Source organism: Syngnathus floridae, chromosome 14, assembly GCF_059516105.1.
Source record: "Syngnathus floridae isolate MCC-2025c chromosome 14, RoL_Sflo_1.0, whole genome shotgun sequence".
NCBI lineage: Eukaryota > Metazoa > Chordata > Actinopteri > Syngnathiformes > Syngnathidae > Syngnathus > Syngnathus floridae.
Genome location: NC_142426.1, coordinates 1832691 through 1859975, shown reverse-complemented (window position 1 = coordinate 1859975; position 27285 = coordinate 1832691). Strand labels below are relative to the sequence as shown.

The window sequence follows — 27285 nt, the reverse complement described above, 5'->3', positions numbered from 1 at the left end:
TATCTCTTCTTCGTCTGGCTCGCTCTTGCTTCCTGCTAGAGCGCCCCCTGGACACCGGAGGCCGTAAAAATCCATAAGTACGCCGCGCCGCCGTTTAAGGTTCAAAGTAACCTTCTGAATAAAATGCATTAAAAGTTCACATTCATTACAACTTATTTTTGGTGAGCAAAATGTCAAAAGAATTGAATTTAAATGCTGATTGATTGGGTTTTAATACAATGCAGATGGTCCAAACAGCGCCACTGCTATGTGTAATCTCTGAGTGATATGGCAGAGTAAGAGAAAGGGTTTAGAGCACAGGTGTCAAACTCAAGGCGCGGGGGCCAGATACGGCCCGCCACATCATTCTATGTGGCCCGCGAAGACAAATTGTGCATCAAATTCGTGTGTCATTACTAGAATTGCAAATTGTCTTCACTTTTAATAATATCTCTTTTTTTTAATATTTGACCAGTTTTTACTCGTCTGATTTGAAAACGAGTTATTTGTCAGTTTGTTTGGTAGCTTTTACTGTATATATGAGGTGCTCAGACATTTATTTGGGTTGACAGTCATAACGGCCGTCCGAAAGAAGCTATGACGACAATGTGGCCAGCGAAAAAAATGAGTTTGACACCCCTGCTTTAAAGCATTAAGAGTTTGTTTTGTAGCTTTTACTGTATATAATAGTGTTAAGAGTAATAGTGATCAAGTCATCACAAAAATCCCGAAAAAAATCTTATATAAGCCGCACCTGATTATAAGCCGCAGGTTCCAAAATTTTGGAAAAAAGTCGCGGCTTATAGTCCGGAAATTATGGTAAATGATAAATGATACCGTCTATCTTGATATACATCTCTTTTCTCTCATCAGTGTTTTGAAAGGTTTGGGAAAAGAGTGGACAGTTGTTTCTGGCCGAACAACCGTCCCAGAGTGCTCCATGCATTTTTGCAAGAAGGGGGTGAGAAAGTTCCCTCAGCTTTACTGGGTAATCCCTTGATAAATAAACTAGGACGGCAAGACCACCATTGCTATCTGTAAGCCAATACTCCCACAGAGGAGGGATGGCCCTGCCCTGCCCTGCCCTTGCCTTGCCCTGGGCTAAGTTGGGCTAGGCTAGCTGGAGCTCATTCTCTCGCTGGGCTCTTCTTACACAACGCTCGCCTCGGGGATGATTGATGCACTTAAGAGACACAGATACTTAGACACCTTAGTACAAAAGCATTGTGCTGAATGTATACTCGTCCTGTATGACATGCGTCCTACATGTCCGTATGAAGAATATGAGCATCGTATTTCCATCCATTTCATCGGTCACTGTCCTCAGGCAATCATATGAGGAATGTTCCAGAAAATAGCTGAAAGGTGGACAAACAGGTGGGCCGACAGCAGTGAGCGTGCTCGAGCGCCACCCGCGTGAGGAACTCGCTTGCTTCTCAGGCTATCGTGAGGTCAAGAGATAATTGATTGATAGTCGGGTTCTCGTCCTGCTCGTAATTCGAGCTGTCGCTCGATCGGTCGCCTGGATTACGTATATGTAGTCAAGAGAGACTGTGTTCCCCAGAACAAGGAATTTGTTTTTTGTTTTGCTCGCCCAGGCTTTGACCCATCTCTTGCTCCATCAAAAGCCCAGCCTCCTTGCACTCTGTAAAAGTAAGGCGGGCGGGAATGACCTCCTGTTGACAGTCATCTATTTTCCGCAATGTTTACATTTTTGTCTTGAAGAATAGCAAAGTGTCACCCTATGAGAAACGACATGGATTAGAAGAGGGATATCAAATATTGCCTTTTGTCTGCTAAATGTACACAAAAGCTCACAAATTCTTGGGAGACGTAAACAGTGTCCCCGAGTCAGTGCGCACATGACTGCATTTTTATCATCCTGTTTTCATACCTGCCAATGAGGCAAATGTGCGCCTCCATGTTCCCATTATTTCGAGGCAATGGAACAAGCGCAACACACGCAACGAGTGCTTGGCTCCTTGCAGTTCCTATGCTCTATCTATTCTGGCTGCTGCAATGCAATGCAATGCAATGTGTATGTATGTGCATTTCTGTAATGTTTTCATGAACACGTGTGGCACTTGCATGTGTGGCTGGGAGCCGTTCCAGCACATGTGAGTGTTTTATGGGTCCGGTGGGGGTTAAGGTTAATGGAATAAAACAACGTTACCCGTGCCCTGCGTCTGCCTAGCCACAGGATTTAAGACTGAAGTGGAGTCAAAAGACGTGCGAGAATAAAAAGCAAAATGGGAGCAGCTCAACATTATGTTCATTTCCACACACACTGCAAAGATTCCACTGGAAATTTGAAAAAATAATGCTTCAAAAAAATCGAAATGATCTGCTAACGGAACATGAAAGTTTTACTTGACAAGATTTCGAAAAATAATATTAGGCCCATATCTACAGCAGTCTAGAAATGAGTATTTTTAAACAATTCAAATAAGCAAATTGGATTTATGAAACCACACTTGACATACTTTTGTTGTTGGACAGTTATTTTAAAATGTGGAGAGCGTTTTAATCCTCATAGTACCTAAAAATAGCTTTTAATACGCAATGACAAAATCAAATACGATAATCAAGTCTTGAAACAATTTTATTTCAAGTCAAAATAACTACACAGCAAAAAGAGCAAGTTTAAGTTGAATTTAAGAAATTCACACAATTCCACACAACTCTTGGTGCTTATTGATTGCTTGACGTGCATGGCCGGGACCCTAATTTGGTACAGTGAGACTAACGAGGATTGCCTCAGCTAAAACGGATGGATCACCTCTGTCAGCATTCACCCACTAGTCATAAGGCGTGTTGGAATCATTCGGATGTCTTTCGGACTAATTGGGGAGCACTAAATTATGTTATCCGGAGGCTTTTAAGCCGATGAGATGTCATCGATTTTGGTTTGGAGCAACAATTCCGACCCATTTTCATTGACCCTGATGTCGTGTCCCCCCCCCCCCCCCCCACACACACACACACCCCTTTTCTGGCTTTAATAGCCCTCTTGAGATCATTGCCCCAACTGCTCACGCACCTACCTCCATGAGCTAGTGGAATGTTTTCCATTTGACTGTCAGCACGTGCGGCGACTCTCCTATTGACTGCCTTTTGTTTCTCTTTTTAGACTCAGTGTTGCGCAACATTTGTAGCGCTTTGAAAAGGGAGGTCCTCGAATTCACCACCTTAAGTTGTGAGCAGGTGTCAGCTGCTTTATGGAAGTCACCCGCAGCAGTTCTCCCGCTGTTTTGTGTTTTCTTAGCCTAACAAGTGTGTCTGTGTGTTTTCTCTGCGTTCCCCACAGGTAGACAAGGTGTGTGGCCTGACGACCCGGGCGCCTACTGGCATGCGGCCGACCAGAGCGGAGGTCACGACCCCCGGCGGGAGCTCATCCACTCCGCTTCTTTCTGCTGCCCCTTTCAAACCTCTGCCAGAGCAGTGGCTTGGGCAGCTCGCCAATTTGAGAAGGTAACACAAGGGCAAAGAAGTGATTCCGTCAAATCAATGGATCATTTGTTCATAGCGACACATTGAAAGTGTATTTCCATTTGGATAATCTACAAAAGTCATAGCCATCACTAAAACGGAGAAATGTTAGTCTCAGCATGTGTTATTTATCCCCCGCAAAAAAGTCGTTGTTAGTCTTTGCCGGAATGTCACACACAATTTATCAAGCCTAGACACAAATGTTTGAATACACTCAGCCATCTTTTATTTTTTTAAATATGTTACACAGTCGCACGGCTTCCACCTGGCTGGTCTTTGAGGCAGCCCTCCCTCCCTCCCTCCCTCCCTCCCTCCCTCCCTCCCTCCCTCCCTCCCTCCCTCCCTCCCTCCCTCCCTCCTTCCCTCCCTCCCTCCCTCCCTCCCTCCCTCCCTCCCTCCCTCCCTCTCTCCCTCCCTCCCTCCCTCCTTCCCTCCCTCCCTCCCTCCCTCCCTCCCTCCCTCCCTCCCTCCCTCCCTCCCTCTCTCCCGCGGCCGCGGCCGCCGCAGCAGCAGCAGCTGGCGCTGCTCGGCCAGGCTATGGGCAGTGTGGCTAAACTTAATCTTAACATCATCATCATCATCATCGGTTTAAAGTCCGTTTTCCAGGCGCCGCTGGGTTGGACTGGGTTCTTGATATGGCTTTCTTCCACCGGGAGCGGTCCATGGCCATCTCGTGGTTGATGCAGAGTGCCTTCATGTCGGCTGATATGGTCGTCTGCCAGGTCTTTTTAGGTCGGCCACTGGATCTTGTTCCCTCTATGTTATACGACATAACTTTCTTCACCCAGTCGTTCTCGTCCTTCCTCACTACATGTCCGTACCATCGCAGTCTGCCTCTCCTCACCACATCCACTATGACCTCCACTCCCATCTTCTTTCTCAGCTCTGCACTGGGTTTTTTCTCCCTCATCGACACACCACACATCCACATAACAAAGCAACTATTTCCTGTTTACCCAGACAGCCAGCCATACCACCCAATCTTAACAGCAGCTGGCCTCAGTTGAACTGGTACGACACGCACGTTTACAGTGTTGCCTCTCTGACCTTGTCCCGAGTCATGAATCATTGCGCCTATGCCAGCCAAGATGACAAGCCGAGTCTGGCAATGCCACCGTCGTTCGTGGCAACATAATCCAGAGCTCCCGTAGGTTGCCAAACCTGACCAGAGCACGTGTGGGAGCTGGCCGCTTCACAAACGTTAACCTCGAGCAAGATTTACTACATTTGATTTCAGCGCAGAATGATGTTAAAGGTGGTCGGTGGTATTGTGATGGTGTTTTCTGCATGTGCATGAGTGTCTTTTCCTTCTCACCATGTGGTGTCATGATGTGCTCTTGTTTCTGTTTTCTGTCTCTCACCGAACCTTTTTCACTTCCCGTGCATCCTCCTTGCTTGCATCAATCTCACCCGGACTCCAACTCCCATCACTCCCAGCTCGCCCCCACTGAAACCCTCCAAGAACAATAAACATAGTCTGAGAACACTCTCTAGGTAAGCATGCATCCGGGAAATGTCATTTTTTTAAAAGCAGGCCATGCTTAAGAACATTGATAAGTCAATTGAGAGATTTCTATTTAGGTTTGAAGATTAGTTTGGGAAAAAGAATGACAACTATGTAATACTCACTTTTGGGGATATAGCTTTGAATGATTTAGGATTTGTTATGAATTTGGCATGATTGTTCATCAAATAGTTCTTATATTTCCTTTCACTTATGAGGAAGTTGAAGGCCAAAATCATTGTTTGTTTGGTACAGTATGTCTGTGTGGATTGGCATTTGTCATGCTAATTAAGCACAGTTGCTGAATCAAAGTACATTTGGATTAACCCGGGCAAAATGTCAACAATCAAAAAGAAGTGCGCTCGGCTTCAGTGCAACTTTTCTTGGGTCGAAAGTTGAAATACAACGAGCCGGCCGGCCCTTTGCGGACTGTGGAACATTAATCTTACCTCCATTGTCAGGTCACTTAGCAACCAGTAGAGGGCAAAATGAGGCTTCACTGGTGACAGTTGCTGTAAAATACACCCCAGATCACACAGGGAGTGTTTTTTTTTTTTTGGGGGGGGGGGGGGGGGGGGGGGTGTCATGTTACCGCCATAAAATGTCCAGCTTTCCATTGAGGAGACACAAATGATTGCTGCCAGGAGTCTTTGAAGGAGGATTTGAACCATTTCTCACTTATCTTCATTGTCCTTTTTGTTTGCAATGGATTTCACGGCATCACTCGAGACAAACGGGTCTTCAAAAGACATCACTTGTGGAATCTGTATTTTACTGGGTTTTAATCACTCTCTCATGGAAAGCAAAGCCAGAAAGTAATGCTAGCTAGATTGCCATGCGCGGAATACATAAATACAATATCTAACCAATCGTGGCTTATGCAGTCAATCTATTTGAGTCCAAGCATTCCATGGTGATTAAAAGAAATGTAACATAGGTGAGCTATTTGTAAGTAGATGCTAATATTTGACATGTCCAGAATCATTTTTGAGCTTACGATGATGATTCCAATGCATACAGATGGCAGAAGATATTTCGCTCGCTCACATTGTGTGTTTCCTCAGGGACTTCCTGATGTACCTGCAGCGCTACAAGTCCTTCTACTCAGCGCTCCCGGAGATGCTGTGTGAAGGAGAGAACGTGGTGGACGATGCCACATGCTGGAGTGGAGATGAGGTGGTGGAGAGGTACGTACGTGTGGCATCAAATGATTTATTTTGCCTGAATGTGTTTGTGCTAAAATGTTGCTCTCCTGCGGAAGCCTTAAATCCCATCTCCATGCTCACCTAAGCTTTTGGCACGGCTTCTTTTTGACTTTGTGACCAAATCTCACAGTTGTTACTTCTACTATATGAAGTCATATTTTGCAGCTCATTGCGTGTGATGTATTCTTGGATAAGGAAAAGTATGAGGCATTTGTACCAGCCTCAGTGGCTGTCAAAATCATCTTTTCTCCGCAAAGCAGACTATGTGCCAACCGCATATTGAGCAGACCACCCATTCATCAGCTCCCATGACAGTGTCAGCGCACAAACTGGCAACCGGCGCACAAGTGCCAACTTCACAATCACTAACATATGATCAAATGTCCATTTTGCCTTTTTCCATTTCGTGTGCCTGTGTGTGAGATGACTCACTTTGTAACTTTCAACAACAACAACAACAACAACAACAACACTAATGGCTTTAATGGCGTGTTATCACGCATCCCCCACCCCCGGGTCAGAGTCAGATCTTTTCTTGCCGTGTCAAGTGGTCTTAGGGTGAATAAGAAAACAGAACCCAACTGAGACATTTGGCACCACTCGTAAACTCTCCAGACTGGCTTTGTGGTGAGAAAGAAAAAGTGAGAGAAAAAGAAGATGCTCTTGGCATGGAAAGTGTTGGCGTTTTGATGCCCCTGATGAGGGCGGGCGGCATGGGAGGGAGACTTGGCAGCATAAAGACCCATTGTGGAGTGGGCCACAGCCCTGCCATGGGGACCCTCAAAGCCTGAACAAAGACCCTCCTATGAGTCTGCATGGGAAAGACTTTGCCGCCACCACGGCCGACTCTCCGCGCCGTGCTTGGGAAAGGATCATTTCTATTTCCTTCAATGCTTAAAATGGAGCCCCCGAGGACACATTGGGTCGTCCTCCCCGCACAAACGCGATAAACACACACACACACCCAGCCAAACACGCGTCTATCCATCAACACCGGCGTCATATTCTTTTCAACAGCTGGAGGGGTGTTTCATGCAATTGCACTGTGAGATGCAAATGCGCACACTGGCATGCACAGCGACATCCACAGTGGCATGCACACCCACCGGCGGCATGCTGTATTACCTCAAAGCACATTAAAGGCAACAGGGATTGACATTCTCTTCCTCTTTATTCAGCATCCGATGACAGAAAGGGGGAGGGGCGGCAAGTGGTCGTAAACATCCAAACTCAAAGTGCATGTTGGCGTGCGTTCAAACATCTCAGAAACACGTGCGAACAGTTTGCGCCGTCTGCCCGCCCGGAAAGATAAGATCAACCAAAATAATCGCACTTGTTAGTTTGAAAATAACAACAGTGATAACATCCATAATCATGGAAAAATCAGCAATGTGACAAAAGTAATATTGCGCAGGGTCAGTAACGACCGTAACACTAAAGATAAAATCAAAACATTAACATTAATAACGTAACCGTAATGCTAACAATGCTAATGTGATCCACCCCCCCTCCCCCTTGCAAGACAAATATATTGTATTTCAATCAAATAGTTTTTGTGAAAAAATGGCTCCCTGAAAATGGTACACAAAACAAATTAATTCTGCATATTGCAGTCATTAGCCTTCCCGTCGTTTTGTGGAGTGTATTCTGGGATCTCCTGCTAAATCAAAATGACAACCATGGCAACAAACTGTAAAAATCCAAATGGACCGCAAGGCCCTGCTTTCTGGCGCCTAGCGGCCTCACCACACTCTCTTGTGCTGCTGCCTTGAAATTACTTCATTAAATGATGTGAACCAGCAAGGAGTCAACACAGATTCCCCCCCCCCCCTATTTTTTACTTTCTTATATTTTGGATTTTTTTCCCAGTTTTTTTCCATGGAAAATTGAGAAAAAAAATGTACGATTTTGAAGATTTCGAAACCCTCCCACACACATTTTTTAAGAATTTTTGGCTTATCCTTTGAATGAACAAATGAATAGATAATAGATTCAGAAACATTTATGTCAGCCAATGCCATCATGCGAATATGCGGGGGTTCCACTGGAAGGAAAGTAGTCAAATCATTCAAAGTGATTTGCAGGTATGTCCACTGGAAGGAAAGTAGTCAAATCAAAGTGATTTCCAGGGTTGCAAGAATGTGTGTGTGTGGGGGTGAGTAAGGCATGTATGCTGGCTTCATTGTTACTGAAAAGATGGATGACCATAACCACATTTCACATAGGGTATGATTCCAAAGTTTGGATTCATTGTGGACCACAGACGGTGCAAGAGCTCCTGAATTCTTGACATTGTTACACGTTTATGACAATCCATTTGTTTATCATTTTGCCATCTGGAGTTCATTCTGCCTGTTGCGGCAAGAGGCGGGGAAAGTGTTCCACCAGGCAAAAGCCATCAAGCACCCCAGCCCCTCTTGAGTCTCTGCTCTGTTCACTTTCCCCTCATTTGGTCGGTCGGATAATTGTCCCACCTACCTGTCTTCTTCGCGTTTAAGGGTTAGGGCTAGCGTGAAATGAATGAAAATGCAATTTTCTAATTGCTTAGGTTAGCTTAGGTTTTGGCGAAAACTCAAAACATAAGCTGCTGTACTAATATACTGACTGGCTCTTCTCAGAGGATGAAGAATAAGCCTCTGAGTAATGATTTCCTTTTTGGCTACATGTGTCGCTCTACCGTTTCTGTTCACATATCCATCGTTTCCAGTGTTATAGCAATGAAACTAATGCTATTGATGAGCTGGTCCATGGTGTTTTGTATTGTGTATTAGCTAGCGTACGTTCCTGAGACAGTATGGTTGTTGGAAATGAGCTATGTGCATTTTTAAATGTGCCTCTTTGTTTGAAAAATTGCTCACTATAGGCTATCTCAAAGTGCTTCTTGTCGTCACTGCCACCAAGCAGTTTAGGTATCCCAAATGCGTGCGCCTATCCATTTCAGGAAGAACGTTTGTTGAAAGCCTTTTTGAAATATTGCCTTTCCAAATGAGAAATGCTTTACTGTATGATGGCCACTGAGCCAAAGTCCGTTTTTTTCCAGCAGTTGACCATTTGCACTTTTTGGAAGCAGATCGTTCCCTTGCCGAATGGGCGCAGTGTTGCAAAATTGCCACCTGGCCAAAAGGTCTTGTATCTCTCTCCGACTGTGGCTCAGCGTCACTTTGAGCAGCTTTACGGCCGGCGCACTGTTCCATGGCGTAGCACAATTTATGCCATCCGTGGCAAGTTTCTCAATACGGCATCTGTTCTTGACCAACCACGCGACAGAAGGCCTGCGACTACAATGCGTTTTTTTGTTTTTTTTTGCAGGGCTGCACTTCATCAACAAAAGTTCAATGCAAGGCAAAATAGCATTCTTTTAATAGCATCATAAAAGCGGTCTAAAGTAAGGAAATCATGATTTTGTCCATCTTTTCATCCTTTTTGCTGCCCTTGGCACAATTATTCAATTTGCATTTGACAACATCAGCAAAGTTCTTAGTCCATCCTTTGGGCCTCCAACAATTCCTGTCCGTCCACTGTTTATCCCTAATTCAAATTTGATGGCCCATTCCTTTCCCATAACCCTTTGCTGCTGCCAATGACCTGCTTGACATAGCTGCTGCCTCCATGTTTTCCTTCCTTCCTTCCTTCCTTCCTTCCTTCCTTCCTTCCTTCCTTCCTTCCTTCCTTCCTTCCTTCCTTCCTTCCTTCCTTCCTTCCTTCCTTCCTTCCTTCCTTCCTTCCTTCCTTCCTTCCTTCCTTGCTTCCTTCCTTGCTTCCTTGCTTCCTTCCTTGCTTCCTTCCTTCCTTCCTTGCTTCCTTCCTTCCTTCCTCCCTTCCTTCCTTCCTTCCTTTCCAGCGCTTGCATCCATCGGTCACATGCAAACGTTTGTACATCATCACTTTGTGCTATTTTTGCTGAAATTGAAATCCTTGCACAAGTCATAAAGTTATTGAAAAAAAACCTCTTTTTCTCCCTCAGGCACACTCGCGAAATAAAGTGCCGATATAATTTCCTGTTGTCTAAAGTGAGACTTTACGTTCTATGCGTTTGTAAAGCGTGCTTCCAACTTTCCAGTGCTCTTTTGCAACTTTTAATGAAAGGAGCGCAGTTTTACAGTGTCTCGCTTCGACTGCGTGTCCAGCCTGTGGATAGCTTGATGTAATATAATTAAAGTACCACAATAGGCTTAGTGGGTGAGGTAGGGCATTGCATGACACTCTTTGCAGGAAATGATGAGAAACAGGAAGCGGAATGGAAGTATGCGTGAGGACGGGGAGGATGCAGAGCTAATTGATAAATGAGCGGCGTCGGTCAGTCGTAGGAGGAAGCGAGAGCGACTGGAATAACCGAGGCCTCGCCGTTTGTGCCACTCAGTGTCTTGTATATGCTCCCCGTAGTTTTGCTTTGACACGCTTTCGGCCACGTCACGCTATTGAGGAACTTATAAGAACTCCGTTTGGTTCCCAGAACCCAAATTTGTCATATGTTGCCATAACATTGACATGTACTGTCAACCAATAAGAATGTGATTAACAATTTTTGGCGAGCGTAATCGTGTGCCTGTTTAGCAATCAATCAATCAAATGGCTTTTTGCAATTGGTGACTACATGAATACTCGTGCGAGCCATTTTGGGTATGAATGAATTTGACGGGACAATCTATGTGGGAGCGGGAAAGCAGACATGCTGCTAATCGGGCCAAATGCAATTTGCTCTCCGTTTTACAGTAAAGCCAGATTGTTGGAAATGGTATCCTGATTGATTCTTTTGTAGTAAGCGGTGTGTTAACTCATTCGCCGCCAGTTGGTGTGAGTTCTTCACACTGCCAGCCAGCTGTTTTTGAGCATTTGGACTGACCTTTGAAGACCCAGCACCAACCCAACAAAAAGAACACCTGGAGAAAAAAAATAGGAAAAAAAAAAGTTTTTGAAAAGAAATATGTCAAACAGTACAATTGGCTTTTTTTGTTATGCAAGGCATCTGCTGAAAGTAACTAATCAACCCGAGTCAAAGTCCTTGTTTGGCCTGCACAAACCTGGCCAATAAAGCTGATTCTGATTCTATACGCCATTTCGCTTGTTCTTTTTACGTTGATATAGCTTAGTCATTAAAGTATGTCATTTTCCATCGGTTACTATTGCTGAGAGGATGATTCCAATTTCAGACATTTTTGCTCTAATGGCTCTTCTTGTCTATGAAAGCTATTAGTTCTGCATTTTAGTGCCATTAAACAAACACACACACACACACACACACACACACACACACACACACACACACACACACACACACACACACACACACACACACACACACACACACACACACACTCTGGAAATAGAGCCATGTGGTATGAGAAAGGTCTCATATGTACCACACGCACTTCCACACTCCCTCTGTTGGGTGGGCTTTTTAACAGCGTTCAAAGGCCGAGGAAATCCACCTTCAAACGTCCACTTTGATCCACACACGCAGCTTCCAAGTGCGTGGACGCAAGATTACGACCTTCCAGCCGTCACACTATCCCTGTGTGCCCGAGCTTACGTTCTTTACTAACACTTGCGCACGTTCACCATCACAAAATTGGGGTGATTTGGAGGCGAGGCGAGGCGTGGAGAGGCGCTTAGCTTTGGAGGCAAGTCAATTGCGTTTTGGCCTCGGCGCAAAGGGGCATAGTGTTGAACTTTGATTGTTGATTCCGGGGCTCACGGCAAAGGTTTTACGTTGCATGTCGGTGTGACTACATGCAGATATCTGTGCGGTATTTAGTATCGGGGTGAGAATATCAACAGGCTGTTTGGCTCCAGTCCCAAATTTCAAGTGTAAGCGAATGACAGCGACGGAAGGAGCAAGGCAAAGCTAACACGACCTCACACTGTGCAAACAACAAAAGTACAGTAACACACTGTGGAAGGTGCGTGCCTGTGATCTACGCACTGTGTGTCTGTGCGGTAACCTGAAACCACAGGGAAAACGTTCCTAGAATTCCGGGTGGGTTTGGGTGTCGGGGCTTGCTCGCTCGCTCGCTCACTGAAGTCTCCCTCCCGAGCGGTGCTGGGAATGCGGCCTCTGTAAGTGAGAAGCCCAAGGGAAAGTCCCCGCTCGGACACAAATGTATTCATATACAGTTTATACGCAGAGGGTGAAATGACCTTTTTTTTTTTTTCTAGGAGAACAGACACAAATGTTAAGAGTGCAGTAAACAACCAAGCCCTACCCTGAAAATAGTGGAAACAAATGTCATCGGCATCATGGCTAAAAATGCTCGTAATCGAAGACATCTTAATCCTCCTAAATCACGGTTTATTGATTGTTGATTGATTGTTTTTTCTCGGGCGTGGTGGTTTCTAAAATCATAGATGAGAGGTAAACATTTGGTCAGAGATGTCAGAGTTTTCTTCATATTTATGATATCCTGGAGTGGGAGCTAAAAATAATGACTGCTACAGTCCATACAAAATAAAGTAGCAAATAACCAATGTTGTGTAGATTAATACTGAAATACTGTATTCTGACGAGGCTACAATTTAAATGTATTCTTACACCCTCGAAGTTGGAATCGAAACCAAATGGACAGAAATCCAACATTCACATTGAAGCGATGCTTGAGGAAAATCAAACCATCAACATTAGGTTGTGGGCGTTTCAACTTGACTGAGCGACTTACAGGATGTTGACGACCAGTCCAATTTCCATTTTTTTTGTTTTGCAGACTGACAGATAGGCCTGATCATGACACATTTAAGGGTTGTGGCTGGCTGGCTGGGATTCCGGCCCAGAAATGTCAGTGTCAATGCTACCAGCTGCCTGACTCGCTTTGAATAACTAACCTTTGGCCATATACGTATATGTATATTTTTTATTCTGCCCCACTCCTGGCACTGCGATTTGCACAGGTCTGCAGGATAAAATGTGGGTTGTTATTAGTATGTGTATGTGTAGGGGGTATGCCAAGCTTCTGGTTCACTGTGAAACCCACTAAATGCATTTGACTCGGTGGTCTATGTTTGTATGTACCGTGTATGTCTGGGTTGCACTCTATAGCTGCCAACAGACACTGACCCTTGGCCCCTTCCTTCACTCATCAGCCTCACCATCTGCTGCTACGCATGGACAGTAAATCCCTGTTTGCTTAATGTTGACTGGAGATGTGTACTTACACGTAACGTACTCTTACTTTACACGAGGTACACCTGTACAACTTGACAATGTGAAATGCCTGTTCAAAATAGTTGTATTACACCTTTTAAGAGGTATGAATTGATCAAGTTTCATGTGGTGGCACTTGGTGGTTTTGGAGCATAAACGGTGGAGCACCACAAGTAGACAGATAATACAATATTCACAGGCACATTTTCTGACCGATATTACTGTGGATTACGTTTTCACCAGATTCATGTATGTGCTATTTTTAGGATTAAATGACATGTCACATTTTTATTTGATTTCTCTTTTTAGGGCCAATGAAACAATTGCAATACTATTCTTATTAATAAGGGGAGATCATTTGAGAATCAAGTGTGGTCATTGAAGAAATGAAAATCTCGAGTCAACAGTGTAATAGTAATGGCTCAGTGTCATGCGGTTCAGGTCTCTTGGTATGACTCCAAAATGCAAATGAAAACAGACAGACCAACAGGTGGCGGGAGCACACCAGAGAATCACAGTCGCTATCCTCCCCTCAGCCACCTGTTTATACTCCAGGACATAGTTTGCTGTGCTGGGTCTGCCCCTGCCTGCCCTTGTCTGCCTTCCATACGCCAACTGCCCTGCCCTGCCCTGCCCTGCCACGTCCACGCCCACACCCCAAACCTGAGCTATCCACTCCCTTGTCAACATTGCATGTCAACAGAGGCCAAGAAACAGAACAAAACTGTCTTCTGTGCATTAGTCAAGGGAAAAAATAACAACATAATAACATTGGCGAGCAAACACTGAGATATTGTATAGGATTTTTGGGGTTATTTTATTGTGTTATCTTTGACACTGACCAGATTCAATACAAGTTCACGATCATGAGCTAATAAAAGAATACTGCTCTCTAAAGACCGTTGCAGCGCTTTGATTGGCTATCTTTAGATTGCATAATGTTGTGGTTTGCAGTCGCACTGTAGATGTATTGAAATACCACTGCATTCGGTATTAGAGTATTCAGCGCCTCTTGGGGCTGTTTATGTGGAGAGTAATGCTACCTCCTAGTGGCTGGGTTGGGAGAAGCAGGTGATTCATTCAGATTTATTTCATCGGGTTGTGTAAAATGACGTCAATGAAACCTGTGTGGCCGTTAAAAGTATATTACAGTTTTCAATAAATGCCCAATCTTTTGGGTTCAAAATCAGATTAGGTGTTACTGTAGCTAAAAAGACACAGTGTACTGAAAAAAATGGTGTTGAATTTACATTTTTTAAAATATTTAAAGTAGAAGGATAGTCTAAATTGATCAGAATACAAATAGTTTTATTTTGTACAATCATTTGACAAAATAAAATGGAACTAAAACTATTTTCTGTGAATTAGAACATTAATAATACAAATGCACACAGTACAGCGTGTCATAGAGAACAAAAAATAAAATAAAAATTCCCACAGACCAAACTTCCAAAAGTCTTTCCAGAAGATGGTAAATCATACATGACCGTGTCTTTTTGTCAGGACCCAGCCAGTGCATTATCGTAATTCCAGTGCCTGTCAGTGCGTCATTTTAGCCACTAGGACGCAGTATTGCAATGCAAACCAATCGCCCAAATGTAACTTTCAACGTCATTCTAGAGTACTCAGAACCTAAACAAATGCCTTTTAGATCTAATAATCTTCTCTCAAAGTCGCCGCCTTGTATATTACATGACATAGCCTTTAATAAAAGTATGTGCTTACAAAGATGAGATTAGGAGCTCGTGTGGGTGATTCAGACATTGTGGGGGAGAGCAGTTTGTCGCCGAGCGTGAGTCATTTAAACCAAATAAATGCAGCTCTCAGCCGCCCTCCCTCCGTAATTGTTTGACAAATCGATCGGTGTTCATTAGCCTCGAGGAGCAAGGAGTTCACCCACACGGCTGACTGACTGCTTTCTTGCGACAGACGGCAAATAATGGCCTAGTGATGAACCGCGCTCGCTATTGGAGACACGGCTCGGCCTATGGGATCGTTACAAATGGATGGATGGATGGATGGATGGATGGATGGATGGATGGATGGATGGATGGATGGATGGATGGATGGATGGATGGATGATGCAATCGTCCCAACATCAAACACCTCACGGGTATACATGGCATCTCGGTCGGTGTGTGATTACCGCTAAGTGTACTTTGTCGCCGTGATAAATAAATCATTATTAGTCATCGATCTCACTCAAGCTCACGGCGCTCCCTTTTCGCTCGCCAGAGTCGGTTCAGTTTGCTTCGCGAACATTCCGAGACAGGATGGGACTTGGGCTCAAATGACAAGATCAAATGCTTGTTACGCTGGCCTAAACATGTCCTTTTTATACCACAAACATGGAGGCCAAACATCGCAGTGTATGTCAAGCTACTAGTTCATAATCGTTGAAAGTGTACTTAAACTGCAGTTCAATTCCCGAGAGATTTAGCTGTGGAAAAATTCCGATCGGAAACTTGATCCGATTCACTTGGGTAATGCGGATAGTCATTCAATGGGATGATGCAAAGGAAGCACTGATGACCTGGGAGCCATCCATTCAATCAATCGCACCTTCGAGCATCACTGAATGATAGCTGTAACCGCACAAAATGGCCTCTTTAAAACCGGCCACTGGAGAGCTCAACATTGCCGTGTGTAACTTCATCCCGTCCGTAAGCAGCCGTATATCTTTGGTCAGATTCAAGCTGCTCCAAGCAGGTGTCTTGCCTCAGGTGATGTCTAGGACCCAAAAAAACCAAAGTGTCATTGATGTTAAGATCCTGTGCACGATTGTCTGATATTGGAAAAATGACATCATCCTTTTTGTGTAACTAGAGGCCATAATAACCAACCTCTTGTTAGCTTCTTGAAGGCTTTCTGATCACTGAAAGGCCTGAACTCAAGGACAGTGGCAGGTGCTTTCTTGGTTAGGGAAGACAAAATGCCTAAAGTTCATCCATCCATCTTCTTCCGCTTTTCCGGGGTCGGGTCGCGGGGGCAGCAGCTTTAGGAGGGACTCCCAGACTTCCCTCTCCCCAGCCACTTCATCCAGCTCATCCCGGGGGATCCCAAGGCGTTCCCAGGCCAGCTGAGAGACATAGTCTCTCCAGCACGTCCTGGGTCGTCCCCGGGGTCTCCTACCGGTGGGACATGCCCGGAACATCTCCTCAGGGAGGCGTCCAGGAGGCATCCTGATGAGATGCCCGAGCCACCTCATCTGGCTCCTCTCAACGTGGAGGAGTAGTGCCTCTACTCCGAGTCTCTCCCGGATGAGCGAGCTTCTCACCCTATCTCTAAGAGAGTGCCCGGACACCCTGCGGAGGAAACTCATTTCGGCCGCTTGTATCCGGGATCGCGTTCTTTCGGTCACGACCCTTAGCTCGTGACCATAGGTCAAAATGCCCAAAGTGCCGTGCATTTTTGTCTCTCCTCAATGCTACAAGTATTCTTCCAAAGGCAATTTCATAACATAAAGAAATGTTTGACATCAGCTACGTATCGATGATAAAAATGAAAATGGTTCCACATCGGCTCGCAATTATTCACGGAGTTGCATCCCCTCGCCAATTCAAAAACTAAAAAGTCAAATGAAGCCGCAATGATCCAAACAAATATTTGAGAACGTGAGCTCCGGCGGCTGACAGAGTTGTTGATCATATTTGGAGTTGCCAGCAAATTCTTGCTGGCTTTTTTGCTGCTCTCTGGTTCTGACCCCGCTCAACTCTGCCTTCCTCTCTGACTCATCTCTCAACATAACCGCTTTGCCAGGCAGGCAGGGCTGCGGAGGGCCGTGACAGAGGAGCCACCGCTAGGCCGCCGGCCAGCTCCGCAAAAATCACACGGCTCCCTCGACTCGGCTCCTAAAGTGGAGAACAGAGACAATATTTAAAGAGTCGTTCCAACGCGGTATTTCCAAGTAGCCATTAGGTCAGTCGGTGGCTGACGGGTTGGACACATATGGACATTTCCAATTAAAACAATGACTTTAAGAAGGAAAAACTGAAGCGAAAACATAGTACGAAATTGCATGCAAACTCCACACAGGGAGGACCGGAGGCGGAATCGAATCCGCACCCTCTGAACTGCACCGTGCTTCTTATTAATTATTATTATTAAAGAAATCATTTGTTTGTTTGACATAACAGTAAAACTAATATACATACTAATGTTTTGTTGAAATCATTGAATGTCATTAGTGATATGACCTGCCCTAATTATTCCATTTTATAAATCCAATCGTTTTTTGATCACTATTTTGCCAATCTCTCATTTAGTCTCACGAACCTTGCCATTTCCAGCTTTAAAAAACAAAAAAATAGACTTCCTGCTGTTTCATTTTTTTAAAATAAATCAATTAAGTTAAAAAAGTCCTTGAGGAAAACACATAGATGGTAAACGTTCTCAAGAGTTCATGAACAGCAAGCCGTAGTTTAAATCAATTCGCCTGGGGTGAATCCAATCAACGTAACTTCAGATTGGCCGGCAGGTACTATTGGCGCCTGCTGTCACAAAAGACGGACACCCACCCAGGGGTGTCGTGGGAAAGCCACTAACTAGCTTAGAGAGAGAGAGAGAGAGAGAGAGAGAGAGAGAGAGAGAGAGAGAGAGAGAGAGAGAGAGAGAGAGAGAGAGAGAGAGAGAAAAGTGCATGATTCCAGCCCGCCTGCTCTGCAAACGACCCTCTTGCAATGTTCCGGCTACTTCCGCTTGCACTCTTTCTGATCTTTTTTTGTATTTCCATGCTAATGATATTGCCTCAGGGTGCCAGCAGTTTTATGCAACAACAGCATATTCCGCCGCTGCTTTAGATATGCATGTGACTTGGTTATGAGAACAATGCTCAAAAAGTTGGAGGGTCTAAAAATATACCGACTGTTGACTTGTGTAACGTTTGAGTGTGTTTGCATGGAGGTACTGGGGAAACAGTGCACACACTTACAAATCATTCTGATTAAATGTTTGCAAAGTGGCTTCAGACCAATTGATTGTTGAGTGTTGCCTCCTTACAAAAAGGCTCCCAAGATTTCAGCTGTGTGAGAACACGCTGGCCTTTCCAAACAAAACCTCCTGCTCAGAATATTTCAAAGTCACTGTCCGAGCTCTGCTGGTAAAAATTCCGCCCCCCTCCCATCATCCGACCTTTGTTCACTCATGACTTCACGTCCCGTTATTTGGTTGTAGGACCTCATTGGAAACACATTATCATATACAAAAAGTTAAGAGTTGTTTATATCTCGGTCAGTGTAACGTATTGAGCATCGTGATTCCAGTTGTCTTGAAATGTTCTTTGCCATTCCTCTTTTGTGAAGACATCTCAAACCCAATCGTCCAAGTTTGTGCTTCACTAGTGCATTGGGATTCCTTGGGATGCTACAAGCCTAAAATAATGTATAGACACACATTTATGATTCCATTTTTGGCATGTCACAACCACTTCACTTATCTGTAAATAACCTTGAATGTTTACCAGTGCCCACAGTTTCCGCATAAAATGCATTCATCAAATTAAACAAGCAATTTTTTGGTCTCTATCCTGGCAGGAGGTTTTTCTGATGGCAAAAAAATGGGGGCGAGGGGGGCGGGGACACTCACACAGTTGAATTAATTAACTTCCTGGTGCGTTTGAATCATCCAACTCATTGGCGCAACGAATGTGGAACTGGTTTGAAAAAGTCCAATTCACGCACAGTATTCATTCATTCATAGTCAGTCACGTATTTAAACCCGACTTGAATTAACCGTACATTTGTGAAGTGCAACAATAACAGCTAAATGGAGCTAAATGAGTCATTGCAGACAAAGGTGGTGAATATGTTTGGCATTGTTCATCATATTACAATAAAAGACCTACTTGTGCCTTCATCCATTTGTCCTCTCAGCCTGTGAAAAGTGAGCCATATCATTCATCACGGCCTTTTATTATTTGAACATTCAGACCCTAATAAGTATTAATCATGGATGATATTCACTTTGGCCATTAGTCACATTACACAGAAGCCTTTCAAACAAATAGAAAATCATTCCGCATGACTGAAGCTAATTAGGTAAGAAATCATCTCTGCTGTTTGGAAATAGACAATTGTGCTCCGCTCGCTGTCTGTATGCGATATCGAGACGACTTGAACAAATACAGACGGCATTGTTTATGATTCAATCCCCAGTGAGACGTGTGGCTTTAGAAAGCCTAGCGGGCAAAGCTCCATTATAGACAGATAGAAGGAATTGGGAGTAGTTCACCTAAGGCCACTGGAATCCGCCTCCTTGAGATAGCCCTTCACGTGTTTACTCCTTCTGGAAATTGCTCATTTTCATGTTGGGTTGCTTTGTTCGCCGCATATGGACAGGAATGCTGAATTGCCTCGGGTGAGTTTGAGCACAGATCACTGCCGAGGTCATCAGAAAGGGGACGGGGGGTGCTAGATGCTGGATGCTCCGGGATGCTCCGGGATGCTCCGGGCAGTGGAAGATGAGAGGATTTAGCGCTAGCTGTTGCCAAAAGTGCGTCAAATGGCTTTTCACCATGGAAGGGTCACATCCTGGGTTCAAGTTATGCAGCTCCATTGATTATTTTGCTTAATTGGAATCAGAAGTGGATCGTTTTGTTGTATGAATAACACAAATGACAACAGTACTCATATTTTGTATATATTTTTTTCCCCCACTGAAATTTGGGGTGAGGGAGTGCACTGTCCCCCTCTGAAATATGCTTGCACCCCCCAAGTCGCAGGCCAGATAATATTTTCGGATTATTCCAGGAATTCTTTTCAACATTTCCACATGTCCTCTGGAAGAAACATGTGTTGGTTCTCCATCAGAATTTTGTGATTTGTTTGAGCTAGTAATATAACGAAACAAGTCGCAATTGTGCTGAATAACTATTGATTCAAGTTTGGATGCAGTGAAAAGGTGAATTTGAAAATGTGAAAGCCCGAGATAAGAACCTCTCTCATTTTTCATTCTCATTCTATCATTTCTTTTATTCTTCACTGTAGCACTCTAAATGATTCTGAAAAGCGGGCGTTAATGCAACTGCGAGAACATCAACGAGAAGTCATTTGCACCATTAAATGTCTGTCTGTCTCCACGGCATTCAGCTTCGACATGTCCCTTTGTGCGGTTTATCATGTCCCCTATGTAATAGTGAACGTGCCCTGAAACGAAAAGTAGAAGGCCTACTAATTCCATGCCGGCGGCCGGCCGGCCGGGCACATCCCTTTTATTGGCATCCCATTTGATGAGCTCATTTCCGCACCAACAACTGCTACCCGGAGCCAAGTCGGAACTCCAACACAGCCACAAAAACACACAAAACGTCACTTTTCAAGCGCTGCTGTTTGAATATCGCATGAATCATTGATGTGAAATGGAGAGAAAGTCCAAATTAGGGTTGGTAACGTTACGACCCGAGTGGCTTACCATTCAGAGGGCTTTTTAAAATCTGTATCGCGCTTGATTTTAAAGGACGCTAATGGGCGAGGCCGAAAAATTGGAAATGAAGTAAAGGCAAGAATCTTTTTGCCAGGGACACAAAAATGCATCTCGAATTAAAATGAGCTGGTGACCAATCTTGTTGTTGACCTGTGTGTGGCTTGAGAGAGGCCAGTTTGTAAATAGACACAATTGAAATTGGCGTGAAAAGAAATAGAGGACTTGACTTTTTTTGGGGTTGCTCTCTTCAAAGCGCTTATTCAGCAAAGATGAAGGAGCGCAGACCTTATCAAGCCATTGCTTAGCTCGCATGCCAGAGATTCTCAAATTCAGCACTTTTCTGATTGCTTGTGCTCATCTTCACATGGGTACGCATACTGTACACGCACGGACGTCGTCTCCTAAATGCATCCGAAAAATGTATACACTTTTTCATGCAATTCATTATCACTTCCAAACATTCTCATCGGCGCTTTGCCTTCAGTTGCCTCTATTGATTTAATGCCAGCGCTGTTAAATCCCCAAAGCATGAACATTTCATATCATTGTATGAATCTTGCATTCGTTTAGATAACAGTGGGGGAGTAAAATAAACAATCAATCCACAGATAAAATAGTAGCCACAGCAAGGTCAAAATGTCAAGCTGCAAATGGAAATATTACAATTGATTTTTTATTTATTTATTTATTTATTTTTTTTGGGGGGGGGCATAGAGTGAATCTTTTCCATACAAAAACGATGATGATGTAACTCTTGTTATTTTTCTCACAGTTACACAGGCAGAGTGGTAGGAAATGGTCTCCAGGCGCAAAGACAAAATCCAGAGGTCAAAGTTCGCAGCCCCAACCCCTCGCTCGTCGAAATGAAGGAGAGGCTTGAAAGCTTCAACCAGGTAAGATCGTTTGATGCATTTCTCCATTGGCATTATCTGCTGTTGAAAAAGCTCAATTTTCCTGGAGTCGCAACAGCAGCCCCACACACAAGTCTTAAGAGGAGTCCATATTCCTATTTGTGAACAGTTCCCAAGGTGACCTAATAACATCTGACATGTTCTTTTCATGATCATCCTTTTTTTAACAGGATTTGAATTGCCGCCATTTTGAATTGCTCAATAATGTCTGCCGACGTGGGGACAAAGCAATCGTATGCAATTGTTAAGTCAAGTAAAATAAAGGGTGATTGAAGATGAAAGAGGCACATTGAGAAAAATGGAATGAGCGTTGAGAGAAAAAGCTGAGACCCGGACGGAGATCAAGAGGTCACCAATGAGTGGCAGAGAGGCAGAGAGGACACAGCCGCTTCAAAGTAACTCTGTTTGTCATGTAGATGGCTTTTAGCCCTGAAAGGAATCAGGAAGAAAAGGGCCATTTCACACAATCCCCGGAGGCCATTTGACGAGAGCGAACCAACAGGATCGGGTTCCCTTCTGAACGGCCTGGCCTTTTGTTGGCCCTCAAATGATAGCCAGAGATACGTAGATAGTACAGCAGGAATTTCTGTCCAATTTCAGACTTACTTTGGTTTAATTGCCATTCTACTTGTATCCAATATGTTCCTCTGCTCTTTTTCTCCCTTCACTTGTCCTGGAGTCATTTTCATTTTTTCTAGCGGTGTCTCAAAATGTCAGACACGGACGAGGTCAAGAAAAGTTTCCGAACCGCCGCGACACAGCGTGCTTGTGTGATACGGCTGTCAAGCAGCCGGTCGACACCTTATAGTGCGTCGTCGTGTGCCCGGCCCCCTGACATAAATCAGGAAGGGGACCACCTGGAATCTCAAGCACAGCTGAGCTTTGTGTTTATGCCAAACAAGAGCAACAAATCAGAAGCTGCATCATGTGGTGCCTCAGGAGTATTTCAACATTCACAGGAGCACAACATATTTAGCATGTGTCTTCAAGCCTGCGTGATCCTCGTCATGTAGGCTACTGTCAAAAAAGTCCCAGAAAATCTCATCTGATCTTACCCGACCGACCGACCGAGACAGTGTAACAGTAAGTTACAGGTCATTGGAAGCTCATAGGTAGTTACAATGAAATGATTGTCTTCCAAAAGCTCATTCGATTCTCCAATGTGCTAAGCAGCTTTTAAGTGGCTGCAACGCATGGCTTTGTTTGTATGTTCACACAAATGGAATTTTTTGTAGTTGTGGGCGTGAACACAGCCAACTAGCCTTGCATCCAAAATTGCTGGTGGCGTACAAGCAAGAGCTTGAAGTGTGCAACATTCTGATGTGTTCAGAAGGAAGCACAGGCAGACCTCCATAGCCGGCGAATGATGTAAATACGTATGCTTTAACATGGGCACTTTTCTTGTCTGCAGCACTCAGAGGATCGTGCAGTGATGCCTCCTCGTCCACCCGTAACATTTTGATCAACATTCCTCGCATAGAAAAAAAAAAAGTTAGCATTCAGGCAGTTGTCTAGCAACATAATGCTTGTCTTGCATAACCTGCTACTGACAGGCTTGCAAGGTGCATCGCACGCACGCACACACGTCAAATATTTAAAAAAAAGATATTATTAAAAGTGAAGACAATTTGCAATTCTAGTAATGACACACGAATTTGATGCACAATTTGTCTTCGCGGGCCACATAGAATGATGTGGCGGGCCTTATCTGGCCCCCGGGCCTTGAGTTTGACACCTGTGCTCTAAACCCTTTCTCTTACTCTGCCATGTCACTCAGAGATTACACAAAGCAGTGGCGCTCTTCGGACCATCTGCATTGTATTAAAACCCAATCAATCAGCATTTAAATTCAATTCTTCTGAAATTTTGCTCACCAAAAACAAGTTGTAATCAATGTGAACTTTTAATGCATTTTATTCAGGTTACTTTGAACCTTAAACGGCGGCGCGGCGTACTTATGGATTCTTACGGCCTCCGGCCTCCAGGGGGCGCTCTAGCAGGAAGCAAGAGCGAGACAGGCAAAGAAGAGATAATGCGCCTGAGAAGACGCGCTAGTTTGTGTTTACATTTCGCGCATCATGCAGAACGCGATCAAGACGGACATTACTGAAAGGAAGCCTTTATACACAAACCGTCATCATGGGGGACAAAAGAAATGCATATGATGCCGCTTTTAAGCCAAAGGCAGTCGATGTTGATGACATTATCTTGTGTCTACTCTGGAGCGTACATGGATTTTTTACGGCCTCCGATCTCCAGGGGGCACTCTAGCAGGAAGCAAGAGCGAGACAGACGAAGAAGAGATAATGCGCCGAAGAAGACGTGCTAGTTTGTGTTTTGATCGTCTCGCGCATCACGCACACACCTGCACTCACACAAAGACAGGAAGCTTTTATACACAAACCGTCATTATGGGGGACAAAAGAAATGCATATGATGCCGCTTTTAAGCTATACGTGTCGCTCGCTAGTTTAATGTAATTTAGCGCTTCGTGCATGAATAAGATTAGCATGAACAGACCCTATTCACACGCGAAGAAATGCATAAAAGCGACAACGAAAGAGAGACTGAGAAAGTGTGAGGCGAAGGATATCTAACGCTATTCCAATCGGACACTGAGGAAGACGTCGATGGTTTCAGTGCACAGGAGGAAGATGAAAACGGCTCTTTTTTTACTTTTACTGGTATGTTTTTTTTTTAACCAGCCCTGTTAGTGCTGTGCTACCGTGTTGCTGCTGTGTTGCTGCTGTGTTACCGCCGCGTCTCATTGACTTTGCTGTGTTACTTCCGTGTTGTTGCGGTATTACTGCCGCGTCACAGGAAGTGTTTGGAAAGAAACGTTACGGTATGTTATTAAAGCTTTAAAAAAACGTTCTGTGTCCAGTCTTTCTTTGCTAATAACTCGCGTGCACAATTCCGCGTTGCTGCGGTACTACTGCTGCGTCACAGGCAATGTTTAGAAAGACATGTTCAAGTATGTTATTAAAACGTTAAAAAGGCTTTTTTATGTACTGTCTTTCTTTGTAAAAAAAAAAAAAAAACTCGTGTGCACGTGCGGCTCATCGTCCGGTGCGGCTTATGAAAGAAAAAAACTGAAATATCCCTGAATTTTAGCTGGTGCGGCTTATAATCTGGTGCGCCTTATAGTCCGGCAATTACGGTAAATTGCAGTCAGCTGGTATTTTTCATTTCCACTGAACAAATTGCACAATTTTTGGGATTTAAGAAATTTCAAAACTAATAATAACAACCTTCATGAATAATGAGCTGCCAGTGTGACTTTCCAAGTGATAATTGTCCATCCTAAAATAGCAAAGAACCCAATTCCCAAAGAAGACAAGCGACACTCATCCCAAAGTCCCGTAACATGATCAAGTCACGAGCCACCGTCAGCAACTCGAACGTTCTCATAACACGTTATTCATCAATTGAAATGATCTCGTATCCACCAAAGCCAAGCCAAGGCAAAGTAAACCCACATGTGCATACTTGAAACAGATCGAGTCAACTCGATCTGACAAGTGCGAGGAGGCGTGTGAGGCATGGCTTCTGGGTGTGATTGACTTGCGATGGTTGCCACAGTTGAGGGCCAATAAAGTGCCACAAACGGTTAAGCCTGCGCTTGCGCTGACTTGCAGTGTGGGTGTGGAACTCACTACTGTGAGTTGAACATCCTCCAGGCATGACGCCAACCTCTTGAGAAATTACCTTACTTTCAAATCTGCTTGTGTAATCATCTCAATTGTTGTAAAAGAGAGAAATAATGAGGGATTTGTCCGTGCGAGTCACCGGAGTGGTTTTAACTTGACATGCTAGATTGCCATTTAAATGTCTATTAAAAAAAAGATTTAAGAATTAGATCAAAAAGTGTGTCAACGACAAAAAAATCCACTACATGGTGTCTATACATCATTTCTGTTCATGTTATTTTTTTAGCATCAGTTTCAGGCTTGGCTGCCTGACAAATATCAGCATGTATCTGAATCATTTTCTCCCTGAGCTCATCGCAGTCAAAGATCATTAATCAGAATATTTTCTCAACTGAAAAAAAAAGTGCAAGCAATTACAAGTTTGTTGTGACGGGCAGTTCAAAATTCAATTTCATTTTGTTCTTCACATTGTGCAATAGATTTCTCATCAGATATTCTCAGGTTAGAACAAAAACATCGTTGGGCAACAATTTGATTGCCGTCCCAGTATGTCCACACCAGGAGAGCGAAAGCTATGAACTGCCTGTCAAAGGCTCACTTTTAATTAACTCTCCAGAAAACTGTTTGGCCATAACAGGCGTCATTAATCCTCACAAAATAATGCATTCTATTTGTTAAATAGCAAGGGAGGCCTTTGCTGTGGCTATATCCACTACTGAACACCCTGCCTGCCTGCCTGCCTGCCTGCCCGCCCGCCCGCCCGCCTGCCTGGGTTTTTCTCCGGGACATTTTTTGATTGGAAAATTGTGGGGAATGTTTTTTCTCTACATATTTGCTGTGGACCAAAAATGACACAAACGTATACGATCTACCGCGCACTCTGTTCCGTCTACAGATAAAACCACATTTTCAATGGTTCCCCTGCACATCATGACCTTTCATCTAATCTTTGTTTGAAGTACAATTCCTTCTACCTAAATACAAATATTACAGCACAGTATAATCACATTTTGCATTGCGCATAAAACACAGGCTGCACATCATGGAATATTCATCCTTGGTGGTTAAAGAGACTTTACAAAGGGGGGGATTTGGGTTAGTGCAATGGTCGTGTCCAAAGCAAATGTATCAAAATAGCATTTTTACACACATGGTGAATAACCTCAAACATGCACCAAAAAATGTGTGTTTAGATTTTCTTGTCTGGGCCCAGTGTGGTGGTGTGTGACATCAGCAAAGCGTGTGTGAATGTTTCTATTTTTGTGTCAATTTTTTAGTTTCCTTACAGATGAGCGCAGTTAGAAATGGCCGATTGCGTCGTTGTGGGTGTGAACACAGCCGACCGACCGACTATCTTCCCGGCCAATGGAAGAAAACAATTCGATCGAGCGGATGAGTACTGAAGTAGCCTCTTGCCATTGTCACTTTTACATGTATTGTAAAAATTGGGTTGAATTTCCCACATAATTTGCGAGACATATAAAATGCTCAATCCGTTGTTGGGTTATATTAGATTGTGCTTCTTCTCGGAAGCTTTTGGGAGAATCATTGTAGCTCAACCACCAAATCATTTCCATGTGTGTTACTTTGAAATCAGCAATTTGGGGTTAAAAGGCCAACAAAAAAGCTGGCTGTTTTTCTAAAATCCAAACAAAGTAACCCACTGCTTTGGGAATGAGCCAAGCAGCAATTTTGTACCAAAAGAACCGAGGTTTCCACAGCAACACGTCTTAATTGAGTTCCTCTCTAATTATAATGCTTTTAGGACAGCCGGCCCAAGCACCATTGTGTTCAACGGACACTTACTAAAGGCACTGTTATTAACCAAATACACAAGCACATATCAGGATGCTGTTGGTTAGCAACATTTGTTGTCTTCCGCTTTCACATCCGACATTGGTGATCCTTTCCAACCTTGTAAAAAAGATGCCTTTGTTGTTGTGTCAGGAGAGCTTCTTGTCTGACGTGAAGTGATGAAACGGGTCGAAAGATG

General features: G+C 44.0%; 1 protein-coding gene across 6 annotated transcripts in view; it reads left to right on the top strand.

The window, feature by feature from the left end:
- LOC148386927 (glypican-5-like) overlaps positions 1-27285 on the top strand; it is a 74764-nt gene that overhangs the window by 31308 nt on the left and 16171 nt on the right. For 5 of the 6 annotated variants that reach the window (XM_088396402.1, XM_088396400.1, XM_088396404.1 and 2 more), the window contains 4 exons: positions 3287-3450; positions 4906-4962; positions 6037-6159; positions 21504-21624. In XM_088396402.1, coding sequence (XP_088252528.1) covers positions 3287-3450; positions 4906-4962; positions 6037-6159; positions 21504-21624 — 465 coding nt within the window. The remainder of the gene's footprint in view (positions 1-3286; positions 3451-4905; positions 4963-6036; positions 6160-21503; positions 21625-27285) is intronic. The other variant, XM_088396401.1, reaches the window with a different exon arrangement.